At 43.1% G+C, this 15382-nt stretch overlaps 1 protein-coding gene across 1 annotated transcript in view; it reads left to right on the forward strand.

Moving 5' to 3' along the window:
* Nucleotides 1-14900: 14900 nt before the first annotated feature.
* Nucleotides 14901-15382, forward strand: part of nek8 (NIMA-related kinase 8) — a 73491-nt gene continuing 73009 nt past the window's right edge. Inside the window, exon 1 of the mRNA XM_060848119.1 lies at nucleotides 14901-15111. Coding sequence (XP_060704102.1) covers nucleotides 15065-15111 — 47 coding nt within the window. The 5' untranslated portion in view covers nucleotides 14901-15064. The remainder of the gene's footprint in view (nucleotides 15112-15382) is intronic.

Genomic DNA, 15382 nt, shown 5'->3' on the forward strand with positions numbered 1-15382 from the left:
CTCATTGCTCTCACACAGCCACAGTCTTGGGCTGACCCATTCTGCAAACTCGAGTCACAAAAAAGATTGCCTACTACCTCAATAGAATTGACCATCGGTACTTCCAACTCATACATCCGCCATTCAAACCTCATCCATACCTTTGTCACCTTCACCTGTCCAGATTGATCTCCTAATCTCTACTCTTTGTAAATGTTAGCTCATCCAGAACACTGCTTTTTAGTTTCTCACACACAACTCATGTTCCATTGACTTAAATTGGCTCTTCATCCTTTAATGCTAAAGTTTAAAGTTTTCATCCCTAGTTTTGATTTATGGCCTCTTACTGGTGGATTTTACTCGTCCATTGTTCTCCCAATAGTTGGTGTGATCTTCAGCTATCTTGACCCAATGGCCTGAAATTCCCAAATAAAAACCAAAAGAACTGTGGATGCTGTAAATTAGAAACAAAAACAGAAGTTGCTGGAAAAGCTTAGCAAGTCTGGCAGCGTCTGTGAAGAGAATTCAGGGTCAACGTTTCGGATCCAGTGACTCTTCCACAGAGCTCGAACTTCTATCCTTAATTCCCTGCAGCTTCACTGCTCCTTTGACCCATTTTCTTTATTTTAAAAAAAAGTCTTTAAAGAATTTTAAAACTTCATTACTAGTATCTTTTTCTTTGGCTCAGCCTCCACTATTTTATAGAGTCATAGAGATGTGCAGCATGGAAATAGACCCTTCAGTCCAACCCATTCATGCCGACCAGATATCCCAACCCAATCTAGTCCCACCTGCCAGCACCCGGCCCATATCCCTCCAAACCCTTCCTATTCATAAACCTACCCAAATGCTTTTTAAATGTTGCAATTGCACTAGCCTCCACCACTTCCTTTGGCAGCTCATTCCACGTATCACGTTCTGTGTGAAAAAGTTGCCCCTTAGATCTCTTTTATATTTCCCCCCCTCACCCTAAACCTATGTCCTCTAGTTCTGGACTCCCCCATACCAGGGGGGAGTCCTATACATGCCCCTCATAATTTTGTAAACCTCTGTAAGGTCACCCCTCATTCTCTGATGCTCCAGGGAAAACGGCCCCAGCCTGTTCAGCCTCTCCCTATAGCACAAATTCTCCAACCTTGGCAACATCCTTGTAAATCTTTCTGAGCCTTTTCAAGTTTCACAACATCTTTCTAATAGGAAGGAGACCAGAATTGCACGCAATATTCCAACAGTGGTCTAATTAATGTCCTGTACAGCTGCAACATGACCTCCCAACTCCTGTACTCAATACTCTGACCAATAAAGGAAAGCATACCAAACACCTTCTTCACTATCCTATCTACCTGCGACTTCACTTTCAAGGAGCTATGAACCTGCACTCCAAGGTCTCTTTGTTCAGCAACACTCTCTAGGACCTTACCATTAAGTGTATGAGTCCTGCTAAGATTTGCTTTCCCAAAATGCAGCACCTCACATTTATCTGAATTAAACTCCATCTGCCACCTCTCAGCCCATTGGCCCATCTGATCAAGATCCTGTTGTAATCTGAGGTAACCTTCTTCACTGTCTACTACATCTCCAATTTTAGTGTCATCTGCAAAGTTACTAACTAAACCTCTTATGCTCACATCCAAATAATTTATATAAATGACGAAAAGTAGTGGACCCAGCACCAATCCTTGTGGCACTCCACTGGTCACAGGCTCCCAGTCTGAAAAGCAACCCTCCACTACCACTCTCTATCTTCTACCTTTGAGTCACTTCTGTATCCAAATGGCTAGCTCTCCCTGTATTCCAAGAGATTTAACCTTGCTAACCAGTCTCCCATGGGGAACCTTGTCGAATGCCTTACTGAAGTCCACATAGATCACATCTACCAGTCTGCCCTCATCAATCCTCATTGTTACTTCTTCAAAAAACTCAACCAGGTTTGCATTAAATGACATATATAAATTCGGTTTGGCATTGGTATTTGTGATGTCTGAAAGTTGTTGAACTAAATCTTTTTGGTAGTAGGTGTTGCTGAATGGTAGTCAAAGTGGGCTGTTTCCCTGAGGAGGATAAGGTAGAAAAATTTATGTTGTGGGAAAGTTGTTACATAGTTAAAAAGAAATCCAATTAACTGACAAAATTAATATGTAATATACAATTTCAAATGGGTGAGATAGTACTTCCAAAATGCTCAGTACATCATGTCATACAAGACAGAACATAATATATCAATGCTGTTGCTAACTTAATAATGCACTCTATAATCTGCAATGAGCTCTCGCTTCTGTATATTTTTCACTTTTATTACTGAACAAAATAATACCTTTAGTCAGATTCAAACAGTTTCCAACATGACTGTGTTTAAAATGTAGACATAAAAAATGTAAGTGCATTGTCCTGAAATCAATAGTTTCTATATAAGGACTTCTATAATGGCCTTCTTCACAAGCCTGCAATATAAATTTCAAAGCTACAGTTGATAAAAATACATTACTTTTAACAAAAAAAATCAATGGCTGGATAAAGTCTGCAAGCATCTAAATGTGTTCCAGTTATTGATTTCTTAAATTACATTTCTTGGAATGCAGACGTTCTTGTAGCAATCTGAACATTATGCACAGATAAATGAATACCTGCTGTTCAGTTGTAAAGCAGGTTCACAGCATATTGGGTAAAGACACCACCCAAACACTACTGAAGTATAAAATCCAGAAAGTCTCAAATTTGACTTTGTGCTGTGCTAAAATAACTCTTTTCAGTTAGCTCAGTAATGCAAGGCGACGATGTAGGTCAAGTTTTCCCTCTCTGACTGATATCTAATGAGACCTAGTGAAAAGTGCATGTGTGTAGCAGCTAAGAGGACACATGATTGGATTCAGCTGTCAAATTATCAGTGAACAAAACAACCTAGTGGTAATCACATTTCTAAATTCCTGTGTTGGGAAAGGGCATTTGTTAAATACTAAATAAAAACCAAAAGAACTGCAGATGCTGTAAATCAGAAGCAAAATAGAAGTTGCTGGAAAAGTTCAGCAGGTTTGGCGGCATCTGTGGCAAGACAACAAAATCAAGTGACCTTTCCTCAATTCTGAATCGAGGCTGTCAGACCTGCTGAGCTTTTCCAGCAACTTATATTTTTGTCTCAAGGGCATTTGCTAGGTTTACACTTACTTGGGCAGTTGTTTTGAAGATACTTTGATATGTTGTGAACCCAGAAAGTAGGTTTGGAATGGTGGAAGTGCAGCATCCACTCTGCCGTTGTCAACACTTGTAAATTCAAAATATACTATAACATGAGATTTGAACACACAGACAACTCAAAGATCATGAAGTTTATTTATTCCACTGGCATCAGGTCATCACAAACATGATGGAAAATTCAGGTTAAATAATGAGTTATTTAAGTATTTAAATGAATGAAGTCAATGGTTGAGGAAACCTACCTGAAATGCCAACTTCTCCACCTCCTGATGCTGCCTGGCTTGCTGTTTTCTTTCAACCTCCTGCCTGTTTACTTTGGATTCCAGCATCTGCAGCATTTTTTGTCTCTAGCCCTCTAACAAAGAAGCCTACTGCTGGAGGACTGGACACAACTGCTTGAGCTGCTATATTCAGTACCCTCCGTCACAAAAGCTGCCACAAAAGCTTCCACTACAAGAGGTTGGAGAAGTGTCAGCTAACATTCTCCAGCATCTGCAGTCCTCATTTTCTCCTAACATGTGATGCCTGCCTTCCAATGCATTATTTTAAATGATTATGATGCAATGCCAGCACAAGGTCCCGATTATCATGATGGAAGCACTTTGTTGTTATTATCAAAATGGAAGTTTGTTCAAAGTGAAGCTGTTGAAGCTGAAGATTTTGGCACAGTTTATAGCTATTTCCTGAGATGGGCTGCAAGTATTTGAATTATCTTGCACTATTAACACTGATTTGATTTGATTTGATTTGATTTATTAATGTCACATGTACCTAAGTACGTGAAAAGTTTTGTTTTGCATGCAGCAAAGGCAGATCAGAACATACAAGGACACTAAAATCAAAATGTGTTTGAACAGAGCAAAGCGTACAAAGTTATGGAAGCACAGAAGGTATGCAGAATCTAAATCAACATTAGCTTTGATATTTGAGAGGTCCATTCAGCAGTCTAATTACAGCTGGGACATGTAGGTACGTGTGTTTAAGGTTTTGTATCTTCTGCCTGTCATAAGAGGTTAGAAGAGATTATAACCGGGGTGTTTGGCTGTATTCCGCTGCAATGAGAAGTGCAGATGGAGTCCATGGACGGAATATTGGCTTGTATGATGGTCTAGGCTGTGTACACAAATTTTAGTAGTTTCCTACAGTCCTAGGCAGAGCAGTTGCCTTACCAAGCCGTGATATATACATATACAATGCTTTTTATGGTGCAAATATAAAAGTTGGCTAGTGTCCTTGTGGACATGCTGAATTTCCTTCTGAGGAAGAAGAGGCATTGTTGTGGTTTGGGTGACTTCTACTTGGGTGGTCCAGGACAGATTGTTGGTTATCGTCACTCCTAGGAACTTGAAGCTCTCGACCCTCTCCACCTCGGCTCCATGGAGTAAAAGCATTAAGATCTCATTGGCAAGAAGGAGGCTAAGAGGAAATTTGATAGAGACATACAAGATGATCAGAGGATTAGATAGGGTGGACAGCGAAAGCTTTTTCCTAGGATGATGACGTCAGCGTGTACAAGGGGGCATAACTACAAACTGAGGGGTGATAGATTTAAGACAGATGTCAGAGGCAGGTTCCAAACGTAGAGAGTAGTAAGGGTGTGGAATGCCCTACCTGCTAATGTAGTCAACTCAGCCACATTTGGGAGATTTAAACAATCCTTAGATAAGCACATGGATGATTTTGGGATAGTGTAGGCAGATGAACTGAGAATAGTTCACAGGTTGGCACAACATCAAGGGCCGAAAGGCCTGTTCTGCGCTATATTGTTCTATGCTCTATGCTCTATCCAATTTTACCTTGGTATAGTGGGTGGAACATAAAGCCTGTTTAGGATTTCATATTAATCAGGCAGCCCAGGGGCATCTTGATGATGAATATAGAGTAGGATGTAGTCAGATACTTCAGAACAATCTGGTTTGCACTTTATGTGTTGCCAACTTCGAATTGTCACATTAGGTTCAAATTTTATGAATAAAGCATATTTTTGAAAGCGAAACACATTGAATATTGACCTCAACCTATAAACTGGGCTGAAACTTACACCTTTTGGCTAAGTCAGAATTGTGTCATGTTTAGTGGAGGGCTTTACACCATTAGGCCTTGGAAATTGCCTTCCTGTGTCTCATCAACATTAATTACTTACTCCACCTCTATGGCATACATCATGTCTGATTTCCACTCCGCCTTCCCAGACATAAAGTCATAGAGACGTATAGAAACAGACCCTTCATCCATGCCAACTAGATATCCTAAATTAATCTAGACCCATTTGCCAGCACTTAGACCATATCCTTCTAAATCCTTCCTATTCATATACTCATCCAGATGCTTTTTAAATGTTGTAATTGTAGGAGCCCCCACCTTTTTCTTTGGCAGCACATTTGTTACATGCACCACCCTCTGCATTAAAAAGTTGCCCTCTCGGTCCCTTTTAAACCTCACCCTAAACCTATTCCCTCTTGTTCTGGACTCTCCCACCCCAGGGAAAAGACCTTGTCTACTTATCCTATCCGTACCCCTCATGATTTTATAAGGTGTAAACCTCATGATATGCCACAAGAAGGGCACCCCTCATTCTCCGATGCTCCAGGGCAAACAGCGCCAAACTATTCAGCCTCTCCCTATGGCTCAAATGCTACAACCCCAGCAACATCCTTGTAAATCTTTTCTGAAGTTTTCAAGTTTCACAACATCTTTCCAGTAGGAAGAATACCAGAATCGTACACAATATGTCAAAAGTGGCCTAAACAACGTCCTGTACAGCTGCAACATGATGTCCCAACTCCTATACTCAAAGCTCTGACCAATAAAGGAAAGCATACTAAATGCCTTCTTCACTACGCTATCTATCCAAGACTCTACTTTCAAAGTACTATGAACCTGCACTCCAAGGTCTCTTTGTTCAGCAACAAATCCCAGGACCTTAGCATTAAATGTATAAGTCCTGCCCTGATTTGCCTTTCCAAAATGCAGCATCTCAGATTTATCTAATTTAAACTCTATCTGCCATTCCTTAGCCCATTGGGCCATCAAATCAAGATCCCTTTGTAATCTGAGGTTACCTTCTTCATTGTCCACTACACCTCCAACTTTGGTGTCATTTGCAAACTTGCTAACTATATTTCCTATGTTCATATCCAAATCATTAATATAAATGATGAAAAGCAGTGGACCCAGCACCAATCCTTGTGGCACTCCACTGGTCACCGGCCTCCAGTTTGAAAAGCAACCCTCCACCACCGCCCTCTGTCTTCTACCTTTAAGCCAGTTCTGTATTCAAATGGCTTGTTCTCCCAATATTCTATGTGATATAACCTTGGTAACCAGTTTACTATGAGAAACCTTGTTGAACACCTTACTGAACACCATTTGGATCAAGCCCACTGCTCTGCACTCATCAATCCTCTTTGTCACTTTTTCAAAAAACTCAATCAAGTTTGTGAGACATGATTTCCCATGCACAAAGCCATGTTGACCATCTCTAATTAGTACTTGCCTATTCAAAAACATTTAAATCCTGTCCCTCAGGATTCCCTCCAACAATTTGCCCATTACTGATGTTAGCTGAAAATGTGTTGCTGGAAAAGCGCAGCAGGTCAGGCAGCATCCAAGGAGCAGGAGAATCGACGTTTCGGGCATGAGCCCTTCTTCAGGAATGATTCCTGAAGAAGGGCTCATGCCCGAAACGTCGATTCTCCTGCTCCTTGGATGCTGCCTGACCTGCTGTGCTTTTCCAGCAACACATTTTCAGCTCTGATCTCCAGCAGCTGCAGTCCTCACTTTCTCACTACTGATGTTAGGCTCACCAAGTGTATAGTTCCCTGGCTTTTTCTGACCACGTTTGCCAACCTCCAGTCTTCTGGCACCTCACCTGTGACTATCGATGATCCAAATATCTCAGCAAATGGACCAACAATCACTTTCCTAGCTTCCCACATAGTTCTATGATGTACAGCATGGAAACAGACGCTTCAGTCCAACCTGTCCATGCCGACTAGATATTCCCACCCAATCTAGTCCCACCTGCCAGCACCCGGCCCATATCCCTCCAAATCTTTCCTATTCACATACCCATCCAGATGCCTTTTAAATGTTGCAATTGAAGTAACCTCCACCAGTTCTTCTGTCAGCTTACTCCATACATGTACCACCCTCTGCGTGAAAAAATTGCCCATTAGGTCTCTTTTACATCCTAGGTCCCTAAACCTATGCCCTGCAGTTCTGGAGTCGCCCACCCGAGGGAAAAGACTTTGATCAGGTCCTGGGGATTTACGCACTTTTATGCATTTTAAGACTTCCAGCATCTCCTTCTCTGTAATCTGGGCATTTTTCAAGATGTCACCATCTATTTCCCCACATTCTGTATCTTCCAAATCCTTCTTCACAGTAAACACTGATGCAAAATACTCATGTAGTATCTCCACACCTCCTGTGGTTCCACACAGAGGCGGCCTTGTTGATCTTTGAGGAGACCTATTCTCTCCTTTGTTACCCTTTTGTCCTTAATATATTTGTGAAAACCCTTTGGATTCTCCTTAACTCTATTTCATGTCCCTTTTTTGCGCTCCTGATTTCCCTCTTAAGTATACTAGTACTGCCTTTATACTCTTTTAAGGATTCACTCGATCTATCCCGTCTATACCTTACATATGTTTCCTTCTTTTTCTTAACCAAAACCTCAAAATTTCTAGTTATCCAGTGTTCCCTAAAACTACCAGCCTTTCCTTTTACCCTAACAGCAATATACTGTCTCTGGACTCTCATTATCTCATTTTTGAAGGCTTCCCGTTTTCCAGCCATCCCTTTACCTGCGAACATCTGCCCCCAATCAACTTATGAAAGTTCTTGCCTAACACTGTCAAAATTGGCCTTCCTCCAATTTAGAACTTTAACTTTTAGATCTTGTCTATCCTTTTCCATCACTATTTTAAAATAGATTTGTGGTATTTGGCCCCAAAGTGCTCCGCCACTGACATCTCAGTCATTTGACCTGCCTTATTTCCCAAGAATAGGTCAAGTTTTGCATCTTCTCTAGTAGGTATGTCCCCAAACTAAATTAGAAAGTTTTATTGTACATATTTTACAAATTCCACTCCATCTGAACCCTTAACACTACAGCAGTCATAGTCTAGATTTGGTGATGCCGATGTTGGACTGGGGTGTACAAAGTTAAAAATCACACTACACCAGGTTATAGTCTAACAGGTTTAATTGGAAGCACACTAGCTTTTGGAGCATTGCTCCTTCCTCAGGTGGTAGTGGAGGGCTCAATCCTAACACACAGAATTTATAGCAAAAATTTACAGTGTGATGTAACTGAAATTATACATTGAAAAATTGATTGTCTGTTAAGTCTTTCATCTGTTAGAATACCGTAATAGTTTCATTTCTTTCATGTGTAAATCACAAAACCTTTTTCTAAAAAGTTGCATTCTCGGGTTAGCTGTTATCAATGGTGATAGCTAGACAACATGTTGAAGGTGTTAGCCCCCTGTGTTCTCTGTCTATCCCATGATGTTTAATTGATTCTAATCTAAAAAGTGAGATAACGGAGTTTTACATGAATTCACACAGTTTTTGAGCTCTGAGTTCTACATGAATGCATGCAGTTTTTGAGCAAAGTACAATGTAACCCTGCAAGTACAAATTCACCCCACAAAATAGTTGTGTGCATGTGGGTCTTTGTTTGTCTGTGTGTGTGTGTCTGTCTGGGTTGGGGGTTGTGAGTGAGAAAGTGTATGTGTGTGTGTGTAGTGAGTGCAGAGTGTCTTAAGTTTGTGAGGGGGTGCATGTATGAGTGTGGGAGTGGGAGTCTGTGTGTGCATCTGTGTACATGTGTGTCCATGTGTATGTGTGTATAGGAATGCCTGTGTACGTGTGAGAGTGTGTGAGTGTAGGAGTATCTGTGTGTGTGTATAGTGTAATGGTGGTCACCTGTAATGTGACATGAACCCAAGGTCCCAGTTGAGGCCCTCCCTATGGGTACCCAACTTAGCTATCAGTCTCTGCTCCGTCACTTTTTGCTGCTGCCTGTCCCGAAGTCCGCCTTGGAGGATGGTCACCCGAAGGTCCGAGGTCGAATGTCCTGGACCCTGAAGTGTTCCCCAACTGGGAGGGAACACCCCTGTCTGTTGATGGTTGTGCGGTGCCCATAGTGGGTGGCACGGTGGCACAGTGGTTAGCACTGCTGCCTCACAGCGCCAGAGACCCGGGTTCAATTCCCGCCTCAGGCGACTGACTGTGTGGAGTTTGCACATTCTCCCCGTGTCTGCGTGGGTTTCCTCCGGGTGCTCCGGTTTCCTCCCACAGTCCAAAGATGTGCGGGTCAGGTGAATTGGCCATGTTAAATTGCCCGTAGTGTTAGGTAAGGGGCAAATGTGGAGGTATGGGTGGGTTGCGCTTCGGCGGGTCGATGTGGACTTGTTGGGCTGAAGGGCCTGTTTCCACACTGTAAGTAATCTAATCTAATCTAAAAAAAATTCATCCATTGTCGTAGCCTTTGCTCGGTTTCCCCAATGTACCATGCCTCCGGGCATCCTTGCCTGCAACGTATAAGATAAACAACATTGGCTGAGTCACATGAGTACCTGCCATGTACAAGGTGGGAGGTGTCCCCATGCTTAATGGTGGTATCTATGTCCACACTCTGACACGTCTTGGAGCGCCTACCATGACAGGAAAGTATGGAGTTGTCCTGAGAGCCGGGCAGCTTGCTACGAACAATGATCTGTTTGAGGTTTGGCGGTTGTTTAAAGGCAAGTGGTGGAGGTGTGGGGAAGGTCTTGGTGAGGTGCTCATCCTCATTGATTATATGTCGCAGGTCACTAAGAACATGGCGTAATTTTTCAGCTCCTGGGAAATACTGAACAACGAAGGGTACCCTGTCGGTTGCAGCACGTGTCTGTCTCCTGAGGAGGTCATTACGGTTCCTTGCTGTGGCACGTCGGAACTGACAGTCGATGAGTTGGGCATTGTACCCTGTTCTTGTGAGGGCATCCCTGAGTACTTCCAGGTGTCTGGCACATTCCTCCTCATCTGAGCAGATCCGGTGTACGTGTAGGGCTTGTCCATGGGGGAACGGCTGTTTTAATATGTTTTGGGTGGAAGTTGGAGAAGTGTAGCATTGTGAGGTTGTCTGTGGGTTTGCGGTAGAGTGTGGTGCTGAGATGTCCATCCTTGATGGAGATGCATGTGTCCAAGAATGAGACAGATAGTCAAGAGTAGTCCATGGTGAGTTTGATGGTGGGATGAAACTTGTTGATGTCACTGTGTAGTTTTATCAGTGACTCCTTGCCATGGGTCCAGAGGAAGAAAATGTCATCAATGTACCTGGTGTATAATGTTGGTTGGAGATCCTGCATAGAGAAGTCTTGTTGAAGCTGTGCATAAAAATGTTGGCATATTGGGGTGAGTCTATGTTTGGAAAGTTAAAATCTCCCACCATTGCCACTGTATTATTCTTACAGATACCAAGAACTCCTTACAAATTTGTTATTCAATTTCCCTTTAACTATTGGGGGTATGTCTATAGTACAATCCCTTTATTCCTTCTCAGTTCCACCTAAATAACCTGCCTGGATGTGTTCCCAGGAACACCCTCCCTATGTACAGCTGGCATGTTATTCTTTATCAAAAGTGCCACTCCCCCTCCTCTCTTGCCCCCCTTTATATCCTTCCTACAGCATTTGTATCCTGGAACATTAGGCTGCCAGTCCTGTCTATCTCTGACCCACATCTCTGTAAATTGCTAAGATATCCCAGTCCCATGTTCGTAACCATTTGCCTTCCCTGTTAGGCCTCTTGCATTGAAATAAATGCAGTTAAATTTATCAGTCCTACCTCGTTCTCTGCTTTGTTCCTGCCCGCCCTGACTGTTGACTTGCTCCTTTTCCTAACTGTACCAGTCTCAGACTGATCTCTTTCCTCACTATCTCCGTGGGTCCCACTCCCCCACCTTACTAGTTTAAATCCTCCTAAGCAGCTCTCGCAAATCTGCCTGCCATTATATCAGTCCCATTCCAATTCAAGTCCAATCTGTCCTTCTTATGCAGGTCACTTCCACCCCAGAAGAGCTCCCAATGATCCTAAAATGTGAATCCTTCTCCCCTGTACCAGCTCCTCGTGCACACATTCATTTGCTCTATCCTCTTATTCATACCTGCACTAGCTCATAGCACTGGGAGTAATCCAGATATTACTATCTTTGAGGACTTCCTTTTAAAATTCCTGCCTAACTTCTTATATTGTTCCTTCAGAATCTCAACCTTTTTCTTTCAATGTTGTTAGCTCCAATGTTTATGACTCCTGCTGGTCCCACTCCCCTTTCAGAATATTCTGCACTCTCTCAGAGATAACCTTGATCCTGGCACCAGGGAAGCAACACACCATTCTGATTTCTTGCTGGCGACAGCAGAAACGTCTGTCTGTGCCTCGGACTAGAGAGTTCCTTATAAGAACATAAGAAGTGGAGCAGGAATAGCCATCTGGCCCTTCGAGCCTGCTTCGCTATTCACTATAACTATTGCTGATCTTTTCATGGACTCAGTTCCACTTACCCGTGTTTTTACCATACCCCTTAATTTCTTTATTGTTCAAAAATATCTATCTTAGCTTTAAAAATGTTTACTGAAGTAGTGTCAGCTACTTCACTGGGCAGCGAATTCTACAGATGTACAACATTCTGGGTGAATAAATTCCTTCTCAATTCAGTCCTAAATCTGCTCCCCCTAATTTTGAGGCTATGCCTTCTTGTCCTAGTTTCACCCACCAGTGGAAACATCCTCTCTACTTCTATCTTATCTATTCCCTTCAAAATTTTACATGTTTCTGTAAGATACCCAACACCCCCATCTTCCAAATTCCAATGAATATAATCTCAATCTACTCAGTCTCTCTTCATAAACCAAACCCCTCAACTCTGGAATCAACCTAGTGAACCCCCTGTGCACCCCCACTAGTGCCAGTTCATGCTTTCTCAAATAAGGAGACCAAAACTGCATACCACCAATCTGTTGCCTCTACATCCTTCCATGATCTGTTGACCTATTTGTTCTTCTAGCTCATGCTCACTGTTGGGAGGCCTGTAGTACAGCTCCAACAATGTAACTGCACCCTTTCTATTCCTCAGCTCTACCCATAATGCCTCACTGTTCAAGCCTTCCATAGAGTCCTCCTTTAGCATTCCCTGACAGGCAATGCAACTCCTCTCCTGCTTTTACTTCCCTCCCTGTCCTGTCATGTCTGAAGCACCTATATCCCGGAACATTTAGTTGCCAATCATGCCCTTCCATCAACCAAGTCTCTGTGATCGCAATAACGTTATACTCCCAGGCACTAATTAAGTTTCTACATTTGCCTGCCTTACCCACCATACTCCTTGCATTAAAGCATATGTACTTCAGACCACCAGTTATTTTGCATTCATCTGCTCTCTGCCTAATCTTCCTCTTGGTAATGCTAACTTCATGATCTTTTCCTTTACAGTCTCTAGTTTCCATCTCAGTCTACTAGTCTGCTCTTCTGGTTCCCAGCCTCCCATCACATTAGTTTAAACCCTCCCCAACAGCAGTAGCAAACACCCCCCAAGGACGAAAGTCCCAGTCTGGTTCAGGTGTAGACCATCCAATTTGTAATAGTCCCACCTTCCCCAGAACCGGTCCCAATGTCCCACAAATCTGAACACCTCTCTCCTACACCATCCCTCAAGCCACATGTTCATCCTGCCTGCTCTTTCATTTCTACCCTGGCTACTACGTGGCACTGGTTGCAATCCTGAGATCACTACCTTTGAGGTCCTCCTCTTTAACTTCTCTCCTAACTCCCTGAAGTCTGCTTTCAGGACCTCATCTCATTTTTTTTTACTTATATCGTTGGTGCCTATATGCACCACGATAACTGGCTGTTCACCCTCTCCTTTCAGAATGCTCTGCTGATCGATGACATCCCTGACCTGAGCACCTGGGAGGCAACATACCATCCGAGAGTCTTGTTTCCAGCCACAGAACCGCCTATCTACTCCCCTACATTAGAATCCCCTATGACTATGGCCCTAAGAGTCTTTTTCTTGACTTTCTGAACATCAGAGCCCGCCACGGGGGGAGATGATTGCAGTGCATTCCTACTCTTTCTCTGCCTTTCGGTTACCCATTCACTGTCTCCCTCAGCAATTCTAATCTGTGGTGTGACCAATTCACTTAACGTGGTATCCACGATCTCCTTAGCATTGCGGATGCTCCACAGTTAGTCCACCCACAACTCCAGAACTGTCATACGGTCAAACAAGAGCTGCAGCTGGACATACTTCTTGCAAGTGTAAGAGCCAGGGATATCAGCCACATCCCTGAGCTCCCACATCAAGTAAGAGAAACATGCCACGGGTCTGAGGTCTCTTGCCATTGTAAGCCTTAACTTTAACTCAACTAACTAATACCAAAAAATACACTTAAATATGTAAAAGTCAAATAAAACCTTCTTTTTCTTCTTCTTTTGATTCTTCTGATTTTCTTTCTGATTCTTAACCCTCAGATCTTTGGGCACACGGGGCAGGACATCCCATGAGGTAGTGGGATCCAGAGTATAGGATTTGCTTTCTACTACCCCTCTGCCTCATCAATAAAGCTTTTGGACTTGAAGTGTGATGCAGCTTGATGGATAAGTTGCTGCCATTTTGATCCCTTGGTAGCAAGCTCCTCCCAGTCATTAATATGATGAAGTGCCACCTCACTTCAAGGAGACTTTCAGAGTGCCTCTGTTGTGCTTTCTCCATCTTCCCCTAAAAATACTAGCCACTTGAGAGACTAGAAAATAGGATCTGGTATGGAAGATGCTTTTTAGGTATCTGGACACAATTCAGACCACTGTAGTTGATTTTGCAAAATTTTGTCTAAAAGGTTTAACAGATGACTTCAAGGGTCAAGAAAAGTTTATCTCTCATACGTTCACTGTTACATATTCTAGGTCTCACTGCAGGACAGGTGGGTGACAGCAATTGTTCTGCATGCTAGGTTGAAAGTCCTAATTCTTTGCAGACCAAGACTGATTGGGAAAATCATGTTAGCAGGGAATTTCAGAATTATCAAGACACAAACCATGTGTTTTGTTTTGGTGAATTATTCTGATGAATCTTATTCTCAAGCTGAAATGAATCAACTTTTAATGTCTCACTCAACATTTCCCAGCTGGTTAGCTGCTATGGATACACAAAATAAAGTCCACAATATTTTCCCTATTTAAACACTGAAATCGGTTGAGGGAAAACACTGGTTTCATATCACAGTCTGATGAGAGAGAGAGAGAGAGAGGTTACAGGTTGAGGATGACACCAGATGAATAGTTTCACCCCTGAGGCTGGTAGGAGTGGTGCAGAGTTGGAGAAAACTCTGGAAGATCTGGCTTCACCCCTGAAGCTATGCAGATGAGGAAAATACTGAGAGGGAAACAAACCAAAAGAACTGCAGAGGTAAGAAATCAGAAATGAAAACAGAAAATGATAGAAATACCCAGGTCTGTCAGCACCTGTGGAGAGAAAGCAGAGTTTACATTTCAGGTCCAATGGGTCACATTAACTTTTTTTTCACTCCAAAAAACGCTGGGAGGGCTGGAAGCTGCAGAGTTGGAGAAAAGAGAGGAAAGGCTGGTTTGAAATTAGGCCGCAGAGTTGGAGTACACTGGAAGGAGTGGCTTCACGACTGAGCCTGCAGAGTTGGGGAAGACTGAAGACAAGTTGACTTCATCTGTGAGACAGCAGCTCCAGTCCTGAAGCCTGCGCGGGACGGGAGTTGCGGGAATGCGCAGGCGTGGGTGCGGGCGGGCGGACGGACGGAGAGACGCTCGAGCCGAAACGGTTTGAACGTGGCCTGCGCAGGAAGTTGTCGCCAACTCGTTGGAGACGGCAATGGAGAAATACCAGAAGATGAAGGTGGTGGGAAGGGGAGCTTTCGGGTGAGATTGTTGTGCGGATTCCGGGTAGTTTGCCCAGCCTGAATTGACGGCCGTTGGAGTTAAGAAGTGGCCGCGGGTTGCAGCTTTCTGTCTTGGCTGGGTTTCTGAGAATGATCCTCAATCAAATCGTGAAATAATGACCTGTGGAATTTAGCATGAGTTCAGTAATCGAAATTGGAATAAACAGTACATAGCATCGCCTATGGTGATCCTGAAACTGCAAATAGTCATTTTAAAGGAAAGTAACGCTGGTTCACTTATGTTCTTTACG

This window comes from Hemiscyllium ocellatum, chromosome 31 (assembly GCF_020745735.1).
Source record: "Hemiscyllium ocellatum isolate sHemOce1 chromosome 31, sHemOce1.pat.X.cur, whole genome shotgun sequence".
Lineage (NCBI taxonomy): Eukaryota > Metazoa > Chordata > Chondrichthyes > Orectolobiformes > Hemiscylliidae > Hemiscyllium > Hemiscyllium ocellatum.